The 17,866-nt window shown below is 43.4% G+C and overlaps 1 protein-coding gene across 1 annotated transcript in view; it reads left to right on the top strand.

Annotated features, from left to right (window-relative positions):
• KIAA1549 (KIAA1549 ortholog) overlaps window positions 1-17,866 on the top strand; it is a 120,347-nt gene that overhangs the window by 44,223 nt on the left and 58,258 nt on the right. Inside the window, exons 2-8 of the mRNA XM_052638985.1 lie at window positions 353-3,034; window positions 4,268-4,356; window positions 5,556-5,733; window positions 8,056-8,186; window positions 10,413-10,596; window positions 13,234-13,293; window positions 14,479-14,627. Of these exons, the coding sequence (XP_052494945.1) occupies window positions 353-3,034; window positions 4,268-4,356; window positions 5,556-5,733; window positions 8,056-8,186; window positions 10,413-10,596; window positions 13,234-13,293; window positions 14,479-14,627 (3,473 nt within the window). The remainder of the gene's footprint in view (window positions 1-352; window positions 3,035-4,267; window positions 4,357-5,555; window positions 5,734-8,055; window positions 8,187-10,412; window positions 10,597-13,233; window positions 13,294-14,478; window positions 14,628-17,866) is intronic.

The raw sequence follows: 17,866 nt of genomic DNA, 5'->3' as shown, positions 1-17,866 counted from the left end.
CTTCTCTTTCTCAGTGATAAATGAGAAGAGATGGGACGGCTCTGTACGTCCTCCTCTATAGTATTCTGTGGTGGTGTGATAAGACAAGGAACATATCAGTGTGTGTATATAGACAGACAGACACAACATGCTTAAGTAAAAAGTGGTGCTCAAATTTATGAATATTTGCAGGTATTATGCTGACAGTTAACTGGCAATTTCTGGCTTTCAATTGGTTGTTTAACTTTTTTTGAATCGTGGATATTCAGTGAGTGGGTATCTGTTGATGGAGAATATTTTCATATCTGAAACAAAATGTTATCAGTGTGACTTTTCATTGCCTTTCAACTAAACTTGGCTGTTATTTTCTTAGATGAGCTCCCTCTGGAACAGCACAATCTTTCTTTCTCCTCCGTGGAGCTCATGCCGAGGGAAAGTCCTGTGCCCAGCACTGCATACGTGGCCTTAACAGAAACTGCTCCAGGGTCCCCGCAAAGCAGTTCTCCCCACGTCACATCATCTCTATCCACCACGACTTTTGATACAGCCTTTTTTAACCAAGGAAAATGGACCCAAAGTACAGCAGATCCCAGCATCTTTGCGGCAAATTATGTGGCAGTGACGAGCAACGAGGTCCTAGATGACGATGAAATGGACAACTTCTTGCCAGAGACTTATTGGACCACCTCCCGTGTGGTTTCTCCGGTACGATACGTCACAGTCAGTCCGCCAGAGCCGCCCAAAGAAACTTTAGAGTCCGTGCTGACTCCATCGTTACCCATAATACCTTTACAAGATGAGGAAGTGACGTCAGCCTGGCTAAACACAGTGCAGCAACCAACCACGCGTGCTGAACTCCCCGGTCATTTCAGTGCTTTTCAGTCAGCTTTTCCCGCTTCTGAGGGCATAATTCCAATGCCCAGTAGGAATTTGGTGTTTTATCCTTCTGATGCTTGTGGACATGTGTCAAGCAGGACTTTGCCGGAGATCATGGCTTCAGGAGCAGAGGGCTCAGGAACCCTCCTTCTTAGCTCGCAGTCTTCTGAGTCCTGGCCACTGGGCGATGATGTTACTCAGCAGCCATCTCCCCCGTCAGGGCAGGTCTCACCACCTCCAGAGGATGCTCTGGCCACAGATACAGACAGATACCCTGATGTCACCACTGCTTTGGGTCAGAGTCTAGACAAAACCGTCCCTCCAGGCACACACCGTCCTGCAGCTCTGTCCCCGAGGGTCCTTGCTTTCAGCAGCAGCAGTGCCCATTGGGCTTTGTTTCCGCCTCCTCTGGCACCTGGCTCCTTTTCTGCTCAATCAGCTGGCATGTCACATAACCCCTTTCTTCCCGGCGATTCCAGTGAGGCATCAGAATGGCCCGGCCACTCAGTGGTCCCAAGTCATGCGGGTGACTCTCATGTCCGGAGCCCGGTGTCTTTGTTCAGACCGTACACATGGTGTGTGTCCTGCGCTGCGGTGTCGTCCCGGCCCGTGCTGTCAACGAGCCTCATGGAGAAGGACGTGGGATCGGGCGATGGTGCTGAGACCCTGTCCCCCACCCCCTTGGAAGCCAGCAGCATCTCTCCACTGAGCAGCATCGTCACGGACTTCTCTGAATTTGAGGAAGATTCTCAAGAGTTTAATACACTTTTCCCCTCCAGGCCAATGGTCCCTCTCTCTTCTCCATCCGGGGAAATCTCAGCCACCAGCGTCAGTGTTTCAGCCGAGGGGGAGATGAGCAGTGTTGTGGCCGTGCAGGTGTACCCTCCCCACGGCCACCCCTCGGTGTCACCTGATGCTGCTCTGGGCTCTGCCTCTGTGGCTCAAGTGATGCCGTCCAGCGTGACAGCCCTGCCGTCCTCGGTCACCCCCGGCGTCCTTCTCGACTCTTCTTTCCGCATCACAGCAAACAGAAATACACCTTCGCTCGCTGTCAGCGGCCCAGGTCTTTTTACGTCTTACAGTTCAGACCCTCCAGCAGAGTCTTCGCTTTTCCCTGACCGAGAACCTGTCAGTTTTTCCCAACTTGAAACTGCAAGTATTTGGGGTTCTGCATCCAGCTTTTTCTCTACCCCACCACTGGAATACAGCAGCGGTATCCCTCCACCTTCGGAAGTATTTGCTTCTCCATCTCTGAAGTCAAGGGATCTGTCTACCTTTGTTTCTCAGGCATTTTCCAGCTTGGTTGAGACACCTACATTGACTGACGCAATCAGTTCTCAGTCACCGCAGCCCTCTGTTCCCGGTTCCACAAACCTGGAGTTTTCTCAGCCCTGGCCAAGCTCAGACTTGCTTTTAAGCACATTCGCTCTTCTCCCTGGTTACTCTGCAATGTCACGACGCTCCAGCTTCCCCTCTGATTCTCTGAAGTTTTCTGCAGCGCCCACAGTGTCGCTGGCAGACACTGAAGCTCATTTTACCTCAGCTTTCACTGAAACTACCTCCTCTGCTGAGTCTTCACTCATGTCGCATGAATCCGCAGTCACCACCCTGGTGCCCTCCAGCTCCGAGCCCGTTTTGACTGCGGACTCTCACTTCTTGTCACTTTGGACTGCCGTTTCTACATCCCCTGTGTTAACTGAACCTTCTCTCTTTTCAACCCCGACACCTTCTGGTTATATCAGTGCTGTAAACGATCACATGTCTGTCTTACCCTCTTTCCCGGAAGTCACCCCTACCAGCACAGTGCTGGCCACTGCCGGGCACCTGCCGTCAGCATCCTCGTCTGTTCCTGATGTGACCCCCTCGCCTCTGCCTACAGAGCCTACAGGTGGTTCGCGTGGGCCGTCCTTCACACCCGTGGATTTACCAAGGAACACCTCCACTGAACCAAGCGTATCTGATGCCAGTGGTGCCCCTGAGAATTCTGGTCACACTACCCTGAACAGCAGAACTGCCAGTCAGGATCCCCATGAGGGCGGCACGGATCTCCCCGCACTGTCCCTTCATCCCGTGACCACCCCCACTCCCGAAGCATCAGTTCATACTCCAGCACTGGTCACCACCAAGTCGCCATACGTGTGTGATATTACAGTTCCTGATGCCTATTTGATCACAACTGGTAAGCCCCTGCTTCACGTCCCTTCTCTCAGTTGGGGTGATCTTCCAAAGGTGCTAATACAAAACGTGTATATGATGTGCAGCTTTGGGGCAAAGTATAAGGTCTGGGTCCAGACAACTCCTCACTGCTTTACCAGCTCCCATGAGTTCTCCGGACATTTAGCTTCTCTAAGCCTCAGTTTCCACAACTGTTAAACAGGGAGGATGGTGGCACTTACTTCTTTGGGTTGTTAATAGAGATTTCAATGCGTTAATGCATATAAAATACTTAAGCCAGTGCCTGGCCTATATAGTAAGTGCTGACAAAATGTTACAGATTAGCAGCAATGAAAACAGATTTAAATGAACCTTAGAAGAGTTTGCTAGGATCTTTGTCTTTGGAGCTCATAACCCATTGGATGCATAGATGACACAGTTAAAGTAAAACATCTTCATGTTTAGTTCAAGCAGTTAGTTGGACAAATGTGTAAGGGCCTCCACTGCAATTTCTTCTCACTTTTCCTGGAAAAGAGGGGGAGCTTTGTTTATATGAAAGTGTTAGTTACTCAGTGGGTCTGACTCTTTTGCGAACCCACAGACTAGCCCACCAGGCTCCTCTGCCCATAGAATTCTCTAGGCAAGAATACTGGAGTGGGTAGCCATTCCCTTCTCCAGGGGATCTTCCCAAGCCAGGGATCAAATCCAGGTCTCCTGCATTGCAGGCAGATTCTTTAGCGTCTGAGCCACCAGAAAAGCCAAGGAGAGCAACATGGGGTGACAGTGTCCTCTGAACTGGGTCACAGACCTTGACCTTCTCCCCAGCCTGCTGTCTGAGTTACTGGCCAACAGGCGACAGCTTCTCTTGCAGTTGCTTGGCTGTTTTAGTTGCAGGAACCCGGAGTATCCCGGATGTCATGTCTGAACAAGTCTGGCGACCATGGCCTCCCATTAGACTTTCCCACTTGTTCCTCCTGAGAAGCGGCAGGTGTGCGTCAAGCCAGCGTCCTGTTCATATGCACTGAAGTATAATGTGTGGTTGATCAACAGCCTGGTTCTCTGTGTTGGTTGGGATGGGGATAAGGGATAGAAAGGAAGAAGATGGTAGGAGAGGAGGAGCAGGCAGGGAGCCGAGTGGTCAGGGAGGGTGGAACTGGGAGGAGGGAGGAGAATGCACTGGGTCTTTTTTCTCCACGCTGAGACCAAGGGAGCCCATGGGTCCTCTGCACATTCCTAATGACACTAACCTGCCTTGCAGTGCTGGCCCGCAGAGCCGTGCAGGAGTATATCATCACATCCATCAAAGAGGTGTTGAGGACCCACTTTAACCGCGTGGTGGAGCTCAAGGTGGGTCTGCATGGTGTGGAAATCTGGACAGGGAGCTTGGGTGGATTGCACGTCACAGTGGGAGCAGGATATTTGCTATCCTCTCTCCCCCTCCCTCCTCCTGGAGAATACCTTCTCTTGCTTTGGATCACCCCTCAAATATCCAGTTCTCCAAGGAAGCCTTTCTGACCCCAGACAAGGCCAGGTTTAGTCCATCAGGGGACGTATTGGCAGAGTGGGAACAAAGGGCTCTAAGACTCGAGTCTAGGGTGATGACCTAAGGATCTTGCTTCCCTTGATTTACATGAAAGGGCTTGGATGAGAGTTTAGAGTGAGTGTGTGTGTTTCTGTGCGTTGAGTGAGATGGGTTTCTAGGTGCTTTATGCTGGATGCCTGCTAGTGCCTCCTGTCCCCTGCTGAGCTCACAAAGCCACGTTCTAGGCTGGCGCCATCCTGAACGGAGCCATGAGCCATGTGTGGCTGTTGAGCATATGGAATGCGGCTTGTCCCGAGTGAGATGTGCTGTCAATGCAAAATAAACACCAGATTTCAGAGACTCAGTACTAAAGGGAATGCACAGTATCTCATTAATCATGTTTTTGCATTGCCTACAATTGAGATGATATTTCATATATGGTTTAAGTAAAATGTTTTAAAAATTAATTTTACCTGTTTATTTTTATATTTTTAAATGTGGCTACTAGAAATTTAAAAATTACATATGTGGCTCACATATTTCTTGTGGATAGCTCTGCTTAATAGAGTCGGTGCTCCTTTTTATGTGGGTTAAATACAATAAAATACCTTGAATTTTTCTGAATTCCTTATTTGGTTCCTGTTTTGACTATTCTTTTTCACAGTCCTTGATCTTGTAATTTTGTGCTTTTGTTGAGAAAGTTGACAGATATGTGAGAGGAATAACTAAAATAAAATTTAAATTATCTCTGAAGCCATACCCCTTCATTTAAAATTATTTTTAAAACTTTATTATTTTTCTTTTTTTTTTAAATACTGGAGTGGGTAGCCTTTCCCTTCTACAGGGGACCTTCCCAACCCAGGGATCGAACCCAGGTCTCCCACATTGCGGGTGGATTCTTTACCAGCTGAGCCACAAGGGAAGCCCTAATTTTATTATTTTTCTACTCAATACAGCTTCCTTTAGTTTGAGTTATGTTACCCTCAGATTTTCTAATTAATGTCTTTTGTCTTTATTTTTATAGGTTTATGAACTATTCGCTGACTTCACTTTCCTGGTAACGTCTGGTCCCTTTGTTTACACGGCAATATCTGTCATCAATGTACTTATAAATAGTAAACTTGTACGAGACCAAACTCCTTTAATCTTGGCTGTGAAACCCTCCTTCCTTGTGCCAGAGTCCAGGTTCCAAGTTCAAACAGGTAAGAAGACTTAAGTATAGTTGTTCTGATTTGTAAATAGAATTTCATTTTATTTTTTTATGTTTTAAAATAGTTTGGGGAGGATTGTGTCAAAACTTGTTACTCAGCATTTCAAAAAACTTTATAATGATGTTGAATTTCTAGCTTATGTAAAAGTGCACAGAATAATATAATGAACCCCTAGGTACTCATTGTACGGCTTCAACAATTGGTGGCTCAGACAGTAAAGAGTCCGGTTGCAATGCAGGAGACCTGGGTTCAAGCCCTGGGTTGGGAAGCTCCCTGGGTTGTGAAGATCCCTTGGAGGAGGGCATGACAATGCGCTCTAGTATTCTTGCCTGGAGAATCCCCAGGGACAAAGGAATAGTCCACGGGGTTGCAAAGAGTCAGACACAACTGAGTGACTAACACACAACAGTTTTCAACTCCTAGCCAGTTTTGTTACATCTTTGTCCCCAGATAAACCCCCTCCTCTCATGTTATTTTGATATGGCCTCGTGTCATCTCATTCATAAATATTTCAGCCTGTGCCTCTAAAAGATAAGACTATTAGGACTTCCCTGGTGGTCCAGAGGTTAAGAATCTGCCTGCCAGTGCAGGGGACACAGGTTCGATCCCTGGTCCAGGAAGATTCCACATATCATGGGACAGTTAAGCCTGTGTGCCACAGCTACTGAGCCTGCGCTCCACAGTGAGAAGCTTGTGAACTATAACTAGAGAGTAGCCTCCACTCTCCACAACTAGAGAAAGCCCACGCTCAGCCATGAAAACCCAGCACAGCCAAAAATAAAAATATAAATTATTAAAAAAAAAGATAAGACTGTTAAACATAAAACATACACATGCATGCATACACACATCTATTTACAATATCATTGTCACACCCCCTGAAATTAACAGTAATTCCTTAATGTCATTGAAATTCTTATTATGGACATTTAAAAACATACAGAAGTAGAAAGAATACTGTAGTTAGCCCATATATGTGCATACAAACCTAAAAAATCATCAACATTTTCCCAATTTTGTTTATCTCACACAGACTTTTTTGAGGAAGCTAGAGTGTTTTAAAACAATATCAGATACCATGTCATTTCACCCATACATACTTAAGAATTCATCACTAGTTAATTTATTTATATTTCAAAAGTTTCAGTGTTGTATCTTTTGAGGCCCCAGTTATTATCTTAGATATTTTTCCATTTTAAAATGGTATAAGTCAGCTTCACATTGCTTGTAGTCCTTTGGTACAGTTGGCTTTTCACATTTCCATATGAAACATGTGAATAATACATCATGGACTCCTGTATACTGTTGGTGGGAATGTAAATTGGTGCAGCCACTATGGAAAACAGTATGGAGGTTTCTCAAAAAACTGAAAATAGAACTACCATATGACCCAGCAGTTCTACTCTTGGATGTGTATCCAAAAAAATGAAAACACTAATTCAAAAACATACATACACCTCAGTGTTCATAGCAGCATTGTTTTCAATAACCCAAGACATAGAAGCACCCAAGTGCCTGTCAACAGATGAATGGATGAAGATGTGATATGTATGTTTGTGTACATGTATATAATGGTGATGCTAAGTCATGTCAGACTCTTTGTGAACCCATGGACTGTAACCCGCCAGGCTGCTCTGTCCATGTGAACTTCCCGGCAAGAATACTGGAGTGGGTTGCCATTTATTCCGCCAGGGAGTCTTCCTGACACAGGGTTTGAACGTGTGTCTCTGCATTGGCAGGTAGATTCTTTACTGCGGGGCCACCTGGGAATCCCTATGTATTTATATACTACCCAGCATAAAAAGGAATGAAAAATTTGCCATTTGCAAGAACATGGATGGACTTAGAGGGTATTATTCTAAGTGAAATTAAGTCAGACAGAGAAAGACAAATACTGTGTCTTTGTGAATAAAACAGAAAAGAAATAGACTCATAGAGAACAAACTAGTGTTTACAAGCGGAGAGAACCAAGGGTGGGGACAATATAGATGTAAGAGATTAAGGAGTTGCGAACAACTATGTGTAAAATAAATAAGCTACAAGGGTGTATTGTATAACACAGGGAATATAGCTAGTATTTTATAACTATCAATGAAATATAACCTTTAAAAATTGTGAATCAGTGTGTTGTACACTTGAAACTTACATAATCATGTACATCAACTGTCCTTCAGTAAGCTAATAATTTTATAGAGCTTAACCGTGCACTATGGGACAGAGTTCATTGATTTAGACACTGTTTTGTCCCTCTCCTCATTTTAAATACTCAAGAAACGCCAGTTCAGGGGACTTTGTTGCTGTCCTTCTTTTCAGTACTCCAGTTTGTGCCTCAGAGTGTGGACACCGGCTTCTGCAACTTCACCCAGCGCATCGAGAAAGGCCTGATGATAGCGCTCTCAGAAGTGAGAAAACACCACCAGGGGAGGTATAACCTCACGGTGCAGGTGAGAATAGCCTTGAGTGCAGAACAAGATGCTTTATCTTTTAAAGAGGAACCCGTTTCTTAATGTTTTGTTTCAGACACACTGAACTCTTACTAATTCACTCCGGCAGAGGAGATTCGGTTCTCATGGATTAGAGAGCATCTCTTTCCATGGCATTGAGCCCACAGAGCATGAATAGGCTAAGTATATTTGAAAGATTGCAGAGTGGCACAGTAACCAGGGAGCTCAGATATGGTGAGCTGAAGAGAGATGAGCCTACGTGGGAAATGTAAGAATGTTCTAAAAAAGAACAGTATCAACTTAAATATCCAATGAGGGGAATGCCTGAATACACTGGAGTTTCATAGTATGGAATTTCATTTCATGGAATACCATGAAATGCAGTGCTTCACTGTATGAACAGAATATAGTACCTATCAAAGAACAGGCTTTGTGCTACGTAGAAACTGATGCTTTTACGTTTCTTTCATATTTATTCCTCCATATTCTTTGTTTTTTCTTTTTCGAATTCATCTTAAAAAGATCTTGGTGATCCTGGATCCCCCATGCATATTTCTTACTTTTTCCATCTCTCTCTCTCTCTTTAATATTTATTTATGTACTTTTGGCTGTGTCAGGTCTTAGTTGCAGCATGCGGGATCTTTTATTGTGGTGTACAGGCTCTTCATTGCGGTGTGAGGGCTTCTCTCTAGTTGTGGCACAGGCAGGCTCAGTAGTTGAGGCTCACAGGCTTCATTGTCCTGTGACATGTGGGATTTTAGTTCCCCGACCAGGAATCAAACCCAAGTCCCCTGCATTGGAAGGTGGATTCTTAACCACTGGACCACCAGGGAAGTCCCTCTACCTCTTTTTGAAATTCCCTACTTTTACAGATTTCTAAATCTTGTCCTCCTAGTTATTGACGTAGTCTTCAGCTGTGTTCATTACGTTTTTCATTTCCTCTATTGGATTTTCCTTTAGCTATCATTTGTTTTTCATTGTTATTTGCTCTTTGTTTCATTGCAGGCTTCCTATAATAATGCAGGCTTGTCTTGAATGATGTTGCAATATTCCCTTGAAAGTTTCTGAGGCTGTTAATTAGAATTTTTAATAAGTTGTCTTCCATGTCCTAAGTTTTCTCTGCATTCTTTGCCATTGTTCTGTGTTTATCTTGGGTCTTCACTTTCATGCTGTTAGTTTTCTGTAAACATCTGCTGGCCATTAGTGGTTGTCTTTAGGAATGAGGAAGAAGGTGGTTTTAGCACCTTGTTCATCTTTCCCCTTCGGCTGTAGAGTCTGTGTCTACATCAGCCCTCTCTCCTGATAGAGTTCCCTGGAGCCCCAGGTACCAGGCAGTATGTGGTCAGGGGCAGGCGACTATCGTATGAGATGAGGAGGTTGTATCCTGGGGATGGGGTGTGTTGATGTATTTTTCATGGCAGAACAGCTCCTTCTTTCACGCTTTTTCCTTCTTTGTCTCTTGTGTGCACTGTGGTTATTTTCACCCACCTTCCTGCTTAGAGGCTGCCCCACAACAGGTCTTGGGCCCTCTCAGACCAGGAGCTCATCTTCCTCAGGGAGCAGTTCTTCTGCTTCCTGGGGTAAAGCTGGGGCTGCCAGCCCTTCTGAGTTGGCCTGGGTGTGACGTGGGAAGGGAGAGGGGTGGGAGATACCTGAATCAGTTGTTGGCACCCAGTCTTTACCTAGTGACCCCAGTGGCTGTCCTGCAGCCCACTCTGGTCTCAGTTCCTACAGATCTCTGGGAGGAGGCCTCCTGGGGCCTCTGGAGGAGACCCTTCTCAGACCACTGTGGTCTGTGCATGTGTGTGTGTGGGGGTCTTGGTTCCCTCTGTTCTGCTTTGTATCAACATGATTCCCACCCTGTCTCCAGCTTCCAGTAATTTGACAGAATCTCTGGTTTTCTTCTTTTCTCAGTGTCTTTGTAGATTTATTCCCCTTTGTTCATCTTATTCTTATTTCAGTGGGATTTGGGATGGGAACAAAAAGGGGAGGAACTATAAATACATGTGCTAAGTTCTCTACTTAATGTAAAAAATGTTTTCAGTAAACTGAGGGTTTAAAATTATTACAAAAGGGAACCTGGTTGTGAAGCCAATTACTTTTCCTTTAAAAATATTCTTTAAAAAAAAAATTGGTAAGGGAAATTGTAAGAGAGAAATCATAGTCAGGCTTTTAGCTAGATGTTTCAATTTATCTTAGAAACTTATTCCAATTTCTTTCTTTCAGATCTTGAATATCACTGTGGGATCTTCGAGGCTGGCTCCTCACCGGGGCCCAGTGAACATCATCTTTGCTGTCAGAGGCTCTCAGGGGTTTCTGAACGGATCTGAAGTGAGTGAGCTACTCAGAAACCTGAGCGTGGTGGAGTTCAGTTTCTACCTGGGGTACCCGGTGCTGCAGATTGCCGAACGTGAGTGGTGCTCTCCTGGGGAACGTGGCTGCGAGCGCTTGCGTTGGTGGACCTCTTCAAACAGAATAGCTAGCAGAAATCCAGAATATAAATCAGATAAAACTGGAGCTTCTCAGATCATGTGGGGGTGGGCCTCCAGAGCCCTCCTCTCCCCCCAGGCTTGCTTTGTTATTCTCTTTAGAGAGCCAAGGGTGCTATCCAAGATTATACCAGTCCTGGAAGAGGTGAAACCAGAGGGACTGAGTAACAGATCTGTGGTTACCAGGGGTGAAGGATGTGACGAAAGCAGCTTGGAGTAGGGGCCGGGGGTAGTGATGAGAGTGTCTTGTATATTATGGTGGTGGTTACACACCTCTATGCACTTGTCAAAACCCATAAAACTATTAGGTTGGTGCAAAAGTAATTGCGGTTTTGCATTGTTGAACATTGCCATTTGACATCAGAATACCTTCTTAAATAAATTTGGTTATGTTATACATCATTTTAATGCCCATTTCTCGCTTTATGTTTTTTTGCTAGTGACTTGTTACTGGCTGTGTATTTTATATTTATTTTAGACTATGGAAATGATGTTAAACAAAAAGCAAATTTGAGTGATTTCCTTATTTGAGTTCAAAATGGATCGTAAAGCAGCAGAGACAACTCACAACATCAACAAAGCATTTGGCCAAAGAACTGCTAATGAATGTACAGTGCAGTGGTGGTTCAAGAAGTTTTGCAAAGGAGAGGAAAGCCTTGAAGATGAGGAACGTGGTTCGGAAGTTGACAATGGCCAGTTGAGAGCCATCAACAAAACTGATCCTTTTCCAACTACACAAGAAGTTGCTGAAGAACTCAACATCGACGATTTTACAGTCATTAGCTATTTGAAGCAAATTGGAAAGGTGGGAAAGCTCGGCAAGTGGGTGCCTTGTGAGCTGACTGAAAATAAAAAAAAAATTGTCATTTTGAAGTGTCCTCTTATTCTAGACAACAACAGTGAACCATTTCTCATCAGATTGTGTCATGGGTTGAAAAGTGGATTTTATACGACAACCAGCAGTGACTAGCTCAGTGGCTGGACCAAGAAGAAGCTCCAAAGTACTTCCCAAAGCCAGACTTGTACCAAAAAAGGTCAGTGTCACTGTTTGGTGGTCTGCTGCTGGTCTGATCCACTACAGCTTTCTGAATCCTGGCGAAACCATTCCGTCTGAGAAGTATGCTCAGCAAATTGATGAGGTACCCTGAAAACTGCAGCCCGCTTTGGTCAACAGAAAGGGCCCAGTTCTTTTCCACAAAAACACCTGACCACATGTCACACAACCAATGTTTCAAAAGTTGAATGAATTGGGCTATGAAGTTTTGCCTCATCTGCCATATTCACCTGATCTCTTGCCAACCAACTACTACTTCTTCAAGCATCTTGACAACTTTCTGCAGAGAAAATGCTTCCACAACTAGCAGGATGCAGAAAATGCTTTCCAAGAGTTCATCAGATCCTGAAGCATGAATTTTCACACTACAGGAATGAACAAACTTATTCCTCATTGGCAAAGATGTGTTGATTGTAATAGTTCCTATTTTGATTAATAAAGATGTGTTTGAACCTAGTTATAATGAATTAAAAATCATGGTCCAAAACCGCAATTATGCTTGCACCAACCTAAATATACAGCAAAAAGACCAAGGTTTACTGTGTGTACATTTAAGAAGAAAAAAGAAACAGAAATGAAAACCAACAAAACCTTCCTTCCTGGTGGAAACAGTTCAATTCACAGTACAAAGGGAGTGGAGTCGGGATAGGGGAAATATTTACTTCCAAAAAACAGTAGATTCCAGAGTTGAAGTCAAGGAAAAAAAAAAGATATCAAATTCTTTTTCAGAATGGAACAGCCAGATGGCTTAATGATTATTACTGTGTTCTGTGTTAGTCGCTCAGTCGTGTTGACTCTTTGCAACCCCATGGACTGTAGCCTGCAAGGCTCCTCTGTCCATGGGATTGTCTAGGCAAGAATACTGGAGGGGGTAGCCATGCTTTCCTTCAGGAGATTTCCCGACGCAGGGATCGAACCCAGGTCTCCCGCATTGCAGGCATATTCCTTCCCATTTGAGCTACCTGGGAAGCCCTTATCGTATTTTAGTGTAGTGTTAATTAAATGAAAAAGAATAACTTGTAAAATGCAGAAGTAGACAGGGATGAAATTGTTATTTACGAATAGCAACTTGCAGTGATACACTATGCAGGTATGGATGAACTAATAGGTATGCCAGACATTGGGTCACTTTGCCCTGGCTGAGTCATTGCTGGGAATTTCCAGGGCTCTGAGGAGTGAAAGCTGGTTGCTCTGGAACTGTGACATTTCAAGGGGAACTTATGGGTGAGCTCTGTGAAACAGTGTCCCATGATGTCGCCCTTTCTTTCCTTTTCACCCTCTTTCTCCTAGAGGCTGACATGCTCAGGACCCTGTCACTGTCTCTGCCTTCACCCCAGCGTGGCACCCTAGCCTTGCTCCCACAGACAGAGCTGATTAGTGAAGGAGAGATGGCATATTGTGACTTTATCCCTTGCTCCCTAGAACACTCACCTTTCTGACTGTTGCAAACATGTTTTTTTTTTTAACAGATCTTTCTCCTTTTCTAACTCTTTCCTTCTTATAGCCTTCCAGTACCCGCAGCTCAACTTATCTCAGCTGTTGAAGTCCTCCTGGGTAAGAACAGGTATGTTTAACTTACATAATGTTTTGAGAAACTGTAAGAGGAAGAAGCCTGTACTGGTGTATTGAGAGGGACATCGCCTTTCCTGTTTCTGAGTCCTAAATTCAGGGCAACATGTACCTTAGATTCTTGGCAAAGAATGAATGAGAAAAGGGATTCAGATTCTACCGTGAGAATATGTCCCACTGAGTTATGGCACAGAAAGGGTTGGCTTTCTTTAAAATTCATACGTCAAGTCCAGGACAAAGTCTAAGAAGAATTGACAGTCTTCTGACCAGAGCAGGACAAGGTTCCAAAGCAAGGATCTCTTCTTTTCCCCTAAAAGCCTCATATTTCTGGTTTGACAAGGACAAATAAGGTAACTTGGTGAGCAGTTAAGAAGCATGTTTTAAAGTCTTGTAGGCCTGGGTCAGATATTCATAGCCATGGAATTGCAGATAAAGGGTTTCTAACTTGGGACACAAAAGAGTAAAAGACGCCCAGCCTGTGACAGTGTGGGAGCAGCCTGGTACGTCACTGGTCGTGGGAGGAAGCTTGCAAAGTGGGGATCATCACTATGGACAGGTTCCTGGGCCCTGCAAGTTCTCATTGCTCACGTACAACATAATGCCTGATAAAGGCCCCACCTCTTTGCATGGTACAGTGGCCTTATTTTTGAAATAATTTTCCTAGCGGTTAAGTGACTTGCACATGGTCCTATCTCAAAGGGAATTTGAGCCAGTTTTGGCTGAAAAACTCAGACTTTTTTCTTCTATATCATGCTGAGAAGCCATTGTCTGTTTAGATAATCCAGATGTCTGAACACAGGCTTCCTTATCTCAAATCAGTTAATGAGTCTGAATCTTGAGTCAAGATAGAATATGAGCTCAGACCATTTACAGAAATTTTGAAATCAGTGCAGACAAAACATTTGATCTTGTGTAGGAACTCTCAGCTCCAAAGCTCCTGCATTGCTCAACTCCTGGGACTTCTGGCTACCAGTCTTTGTGAACTTTAGAGATAAGACCCGTGACCTACCCTCCTGAGGCTCTCCCGCACCCCATTCGTCTTCCCTCTTTCCCCTTTTAATGTCTCCTTCCTAGGGATTGGCATTTTATAGTAAGCCTGTGTTAATTTCCTTTACACACACTCTTTCCTCTCCACTGTTAACTTGTTTGGGGGCCTGTGTGTGTTTCGCCTTAAATGTAGTCCTCCTGGGTGTTGTTGAGAAGCAACTCCAGAATGAAGTGTTTCAAGCTGAGATGGAGCGCAAGCTGGCTCAGCTGCTCAGTGAAGTTTCCACCAGAAGGCGGATGTGGAGAAGGGCCACCATCGCTGCTGGGAACAACATGGTGCAGGTAAGGAGAAGGCCAGAGGAGGAGGGAGGGGAAGGAGAGAGGAGCCGTCTAAAAATGGGCCATGTTTTCACGCAAATGGAAAATGCCAGGAGAAAAGTCTTGATAAATAGACTGATTGCTGTCTTAAGCAGCAGTGAATGTGTCAGCATTTCGGTTCCGCTAGAGTCTGGACAGATACTTCCCGAGTCCTTAATAACTGGTCAGTGCAGCAAATGGCCTTGTGGGGACCACAAAGAATGTATAAGTGGATTGCCGCTGGATGACCTGATTTTATGGAATGGTGCACATTATTGATAGCATTGTAGAGATAAATCATTCAGCTGTGAGAGGCCTTGCGAGACGGGAAAGAGGAAATGTACTGTCCTCTATCCCAGCACTCTGTCTTCCCCACCTCCCGCCAGCCCTGGTTGTCTCTTGTTACCCAAATTGTCTTCACTACATAAACTGGCAGAAAGGTTGCAATGACAGATCCATTTGAATCGAAACGTGACCCATTTAAAAATGCACATGCTCAAGAGTTGAGGGTTGGGGCTGTAATTAATTCCCATCTTGATATGAATTATGTTATTTTGGATTTTCATCTTTACCAAATGCTGACTTTTAAAGCTAGGGAAATGGGATATTTAGAGCTATGTCATTTCAGAGACAAGAAGCCAGGGTGAAACCCCAGCGTGCAGAGACGTGGAGGCTGGTGGTTTAGAGGCTTTAGAGAGGAAGATATGAAGCTGACACTTGGGTGGGGAGCTGGCCATTTTGCTGAGAACTGGCATCACCATCATCCCTCAGCTCTTTTACCAAGTTTTCCCCTGGAAATGTTGCTCTTTATTTTCCCTCCCAGAAAGGTGGTTGTTAGGTTTCTAAACTAGTTTCTTTGCCAGATGCTATAGAATATGGAGAAATTGAAAAACTAAAAAAAAAAAAAAAGCAATATTAAACAAATAACTGTAATACTAAGAATAAAAATGAACATACAAAGCCTTGCCTTATTTAGCAGCCTTGGCTTCATAGAGCTCAAGGTCTGGGTGAAGGTTAATTTATGCACATAAAATAGCTATAGAGGACCATAAAATTCCATAATGATATGCTTAATTAGTTGTGCAAGTTCCCTAAGATAGAAATGTGGAATATGGGAAAGTTAACCAAGTCATCCTAGGCTAATGGTGCCATCTAATGAATTGCTTAGAAAACATACCCTACATGTCTTCCGCTTTAGAGTGACCAAACATGGAGACGTAGGCAAGGATTTATGTACAACCAGGACTCTTCATCAAAACATAATGCTATGGCTGATTCATGTTGATGTTTGGCAGAAACCAATGCAATATTATAAATCTAATAAATAAATTTAATTAAAAAAAAAAGAAAAAAGACCATAATGTGTAAAGACCCTATTGTATAGCACGCGGAACTCTCCTCAGTGTTATCTGCCAGCCTGGATGGGAGGGGAGTTTGGGAGAGAATGGGTTCATGTTTTATATGTATGGTTTAGTGCCTTTGCTGTTCACCTGAAACTGTCACAATGTTGTTAATCTGCTATACCTCAACACAAAGTATTTTTGGTGTTAAAATAAAAAAAAACCATAATGTGTAAAAGTGAAAGTATTAAACTCAAAGTCCAGCAATTAGAGAATGGGCAAATAAACTGTAGTGAAATCTTTATGTTAGAATGTCCCATTATCATTTTTTTTTTAATTAGAGAATATAGAAAAAAGCTCAAGTAGAAAGAGGCTGCAAATGAATATATGCAATGTAATCCAAATATTAATGTACATGTTATTAAAAAAGTGATGGGGAGAATATGCCAAAATAATTGCAATGATTTTCTTTGGTTGATTGAGTTTCAGGTGATTTTTGTTATATTCTTTATCCTTATTTTTCTGTTCTTCAAAATTTCTCCAATGAGCATATAATTTGTATAGTTGAATATGTGATTTTGATCAGAAAATATTTAAAAAAAATAAAATAGAAAATGTTGCCCCAAATGATGACTGTCACAGCCTGGTTTTATGGATTTCAGATATTAATATGATAAGTCATCTAGAAAGGATATTGGGATTAGATTTTACAGACTGTTACTTTCAGATTGGAGAAGCATGTAGCATTTTTAATCAAGGTAGATGTCACTGGATATTTAGGTGTATGGTTTCTGCAAGAAGAAGCATTTCTAAAACTTATCTGAGCTTTACAATGGAATAAGTAGGCACATAGGTAGACAGGCAGGTGGATCTAATCTGTTGTGTTTCAGTAGCCCTTTATAGTATTCCATCCTAAGGCTAATGAAAATCAGCTACTACAGCACAGTTCTGAGGGAGGAGGTAGGTGGTTAGGGGGCAGAAGTGGTCAAGGAACTAGCCTAGAAGCAGCAAATGAAGGGCTGAACAGGTGAGCCGTTCCTAAGATGTAGAGGCATAAAGAATAGATTCTCCAGGGACAAGAATTTGGACCTATGTAAAGGATCATTACACATGATATGGAAGTAGGCGTTCACAATGAAATCATGAAATAGTGGCCCAAAGTTTGCCAAAAGTTTCCAGTGGTGAAGAAAGAGGCCAACAGCCATGTCCAGAGCACAGGGCACTATTACAGTTCTGTGTTGTGGCTAGAAAAGTAGCAGCTACATTTTGCCAGTGGCAAATGTAGAGACCAGACATTCAAATTACATGTCTAAAATAGAGGGCTTGGGGTTACCGTTGATCATTCTCTCAGAATGTCAGCCCACTATTTTGCTAGAGTCTAAAGGGGCCGTAAAGTTGTTGCATATTACTAAGAGAAATAGAAACAAAATAGAAAGCTATGTTTATGCAAAACTGTGATATATCAAGTGTCCTAGATTCTGAAGTACTGATGTAAAAGGATTCCCTGTTAACACCAGAGAGATACAAATTTTGGGACAAATTAAAGTATTGTGTGACCCAGCAGATAATGAATTTATGAGATTTTTTCCCAACTTGATTATGAAGTAATTGACATACAACATTGTGTAAGTTTAAAGTGTACAGTGTGATGATATGCTTTATGTATGTTGTTTAGTTGCTAAGTCACGTCCAACTCTTTTGTGACCTCATGGACTGTAGGGGTCTCCTTTATCCATGGGATTTCTCAGGCAAGAATACTGGAGTGGGTTGCCATCTCCTTCTCCATTGATTTATATATACATTGTGAAACAGTTACTAATACAAGATTAGTTAGCACATCCATGGCTCACATATTTACTTTTTTTGTGTGTGTGGTGAAAACTT

Source organism: Budorcas taxicolor, chromosome 4, assembly GCF_023091745.1.
Source record: "Budorcas taxicolor isolate Tak-1 chromosome 4, Takin1.1, whole genome shotgun sequence".
Taxonomy (NCBI): Eukaryota; Metazoa; Chordata; class Mammalia; order Artiodactyla; family Bovidae; genus Budorcas; species Budorcas taxicolor.
Note: the sequence above shows the minus strand (reverse complement) of the source record. Positions and strands in the feature narration are given on the sequence as shown.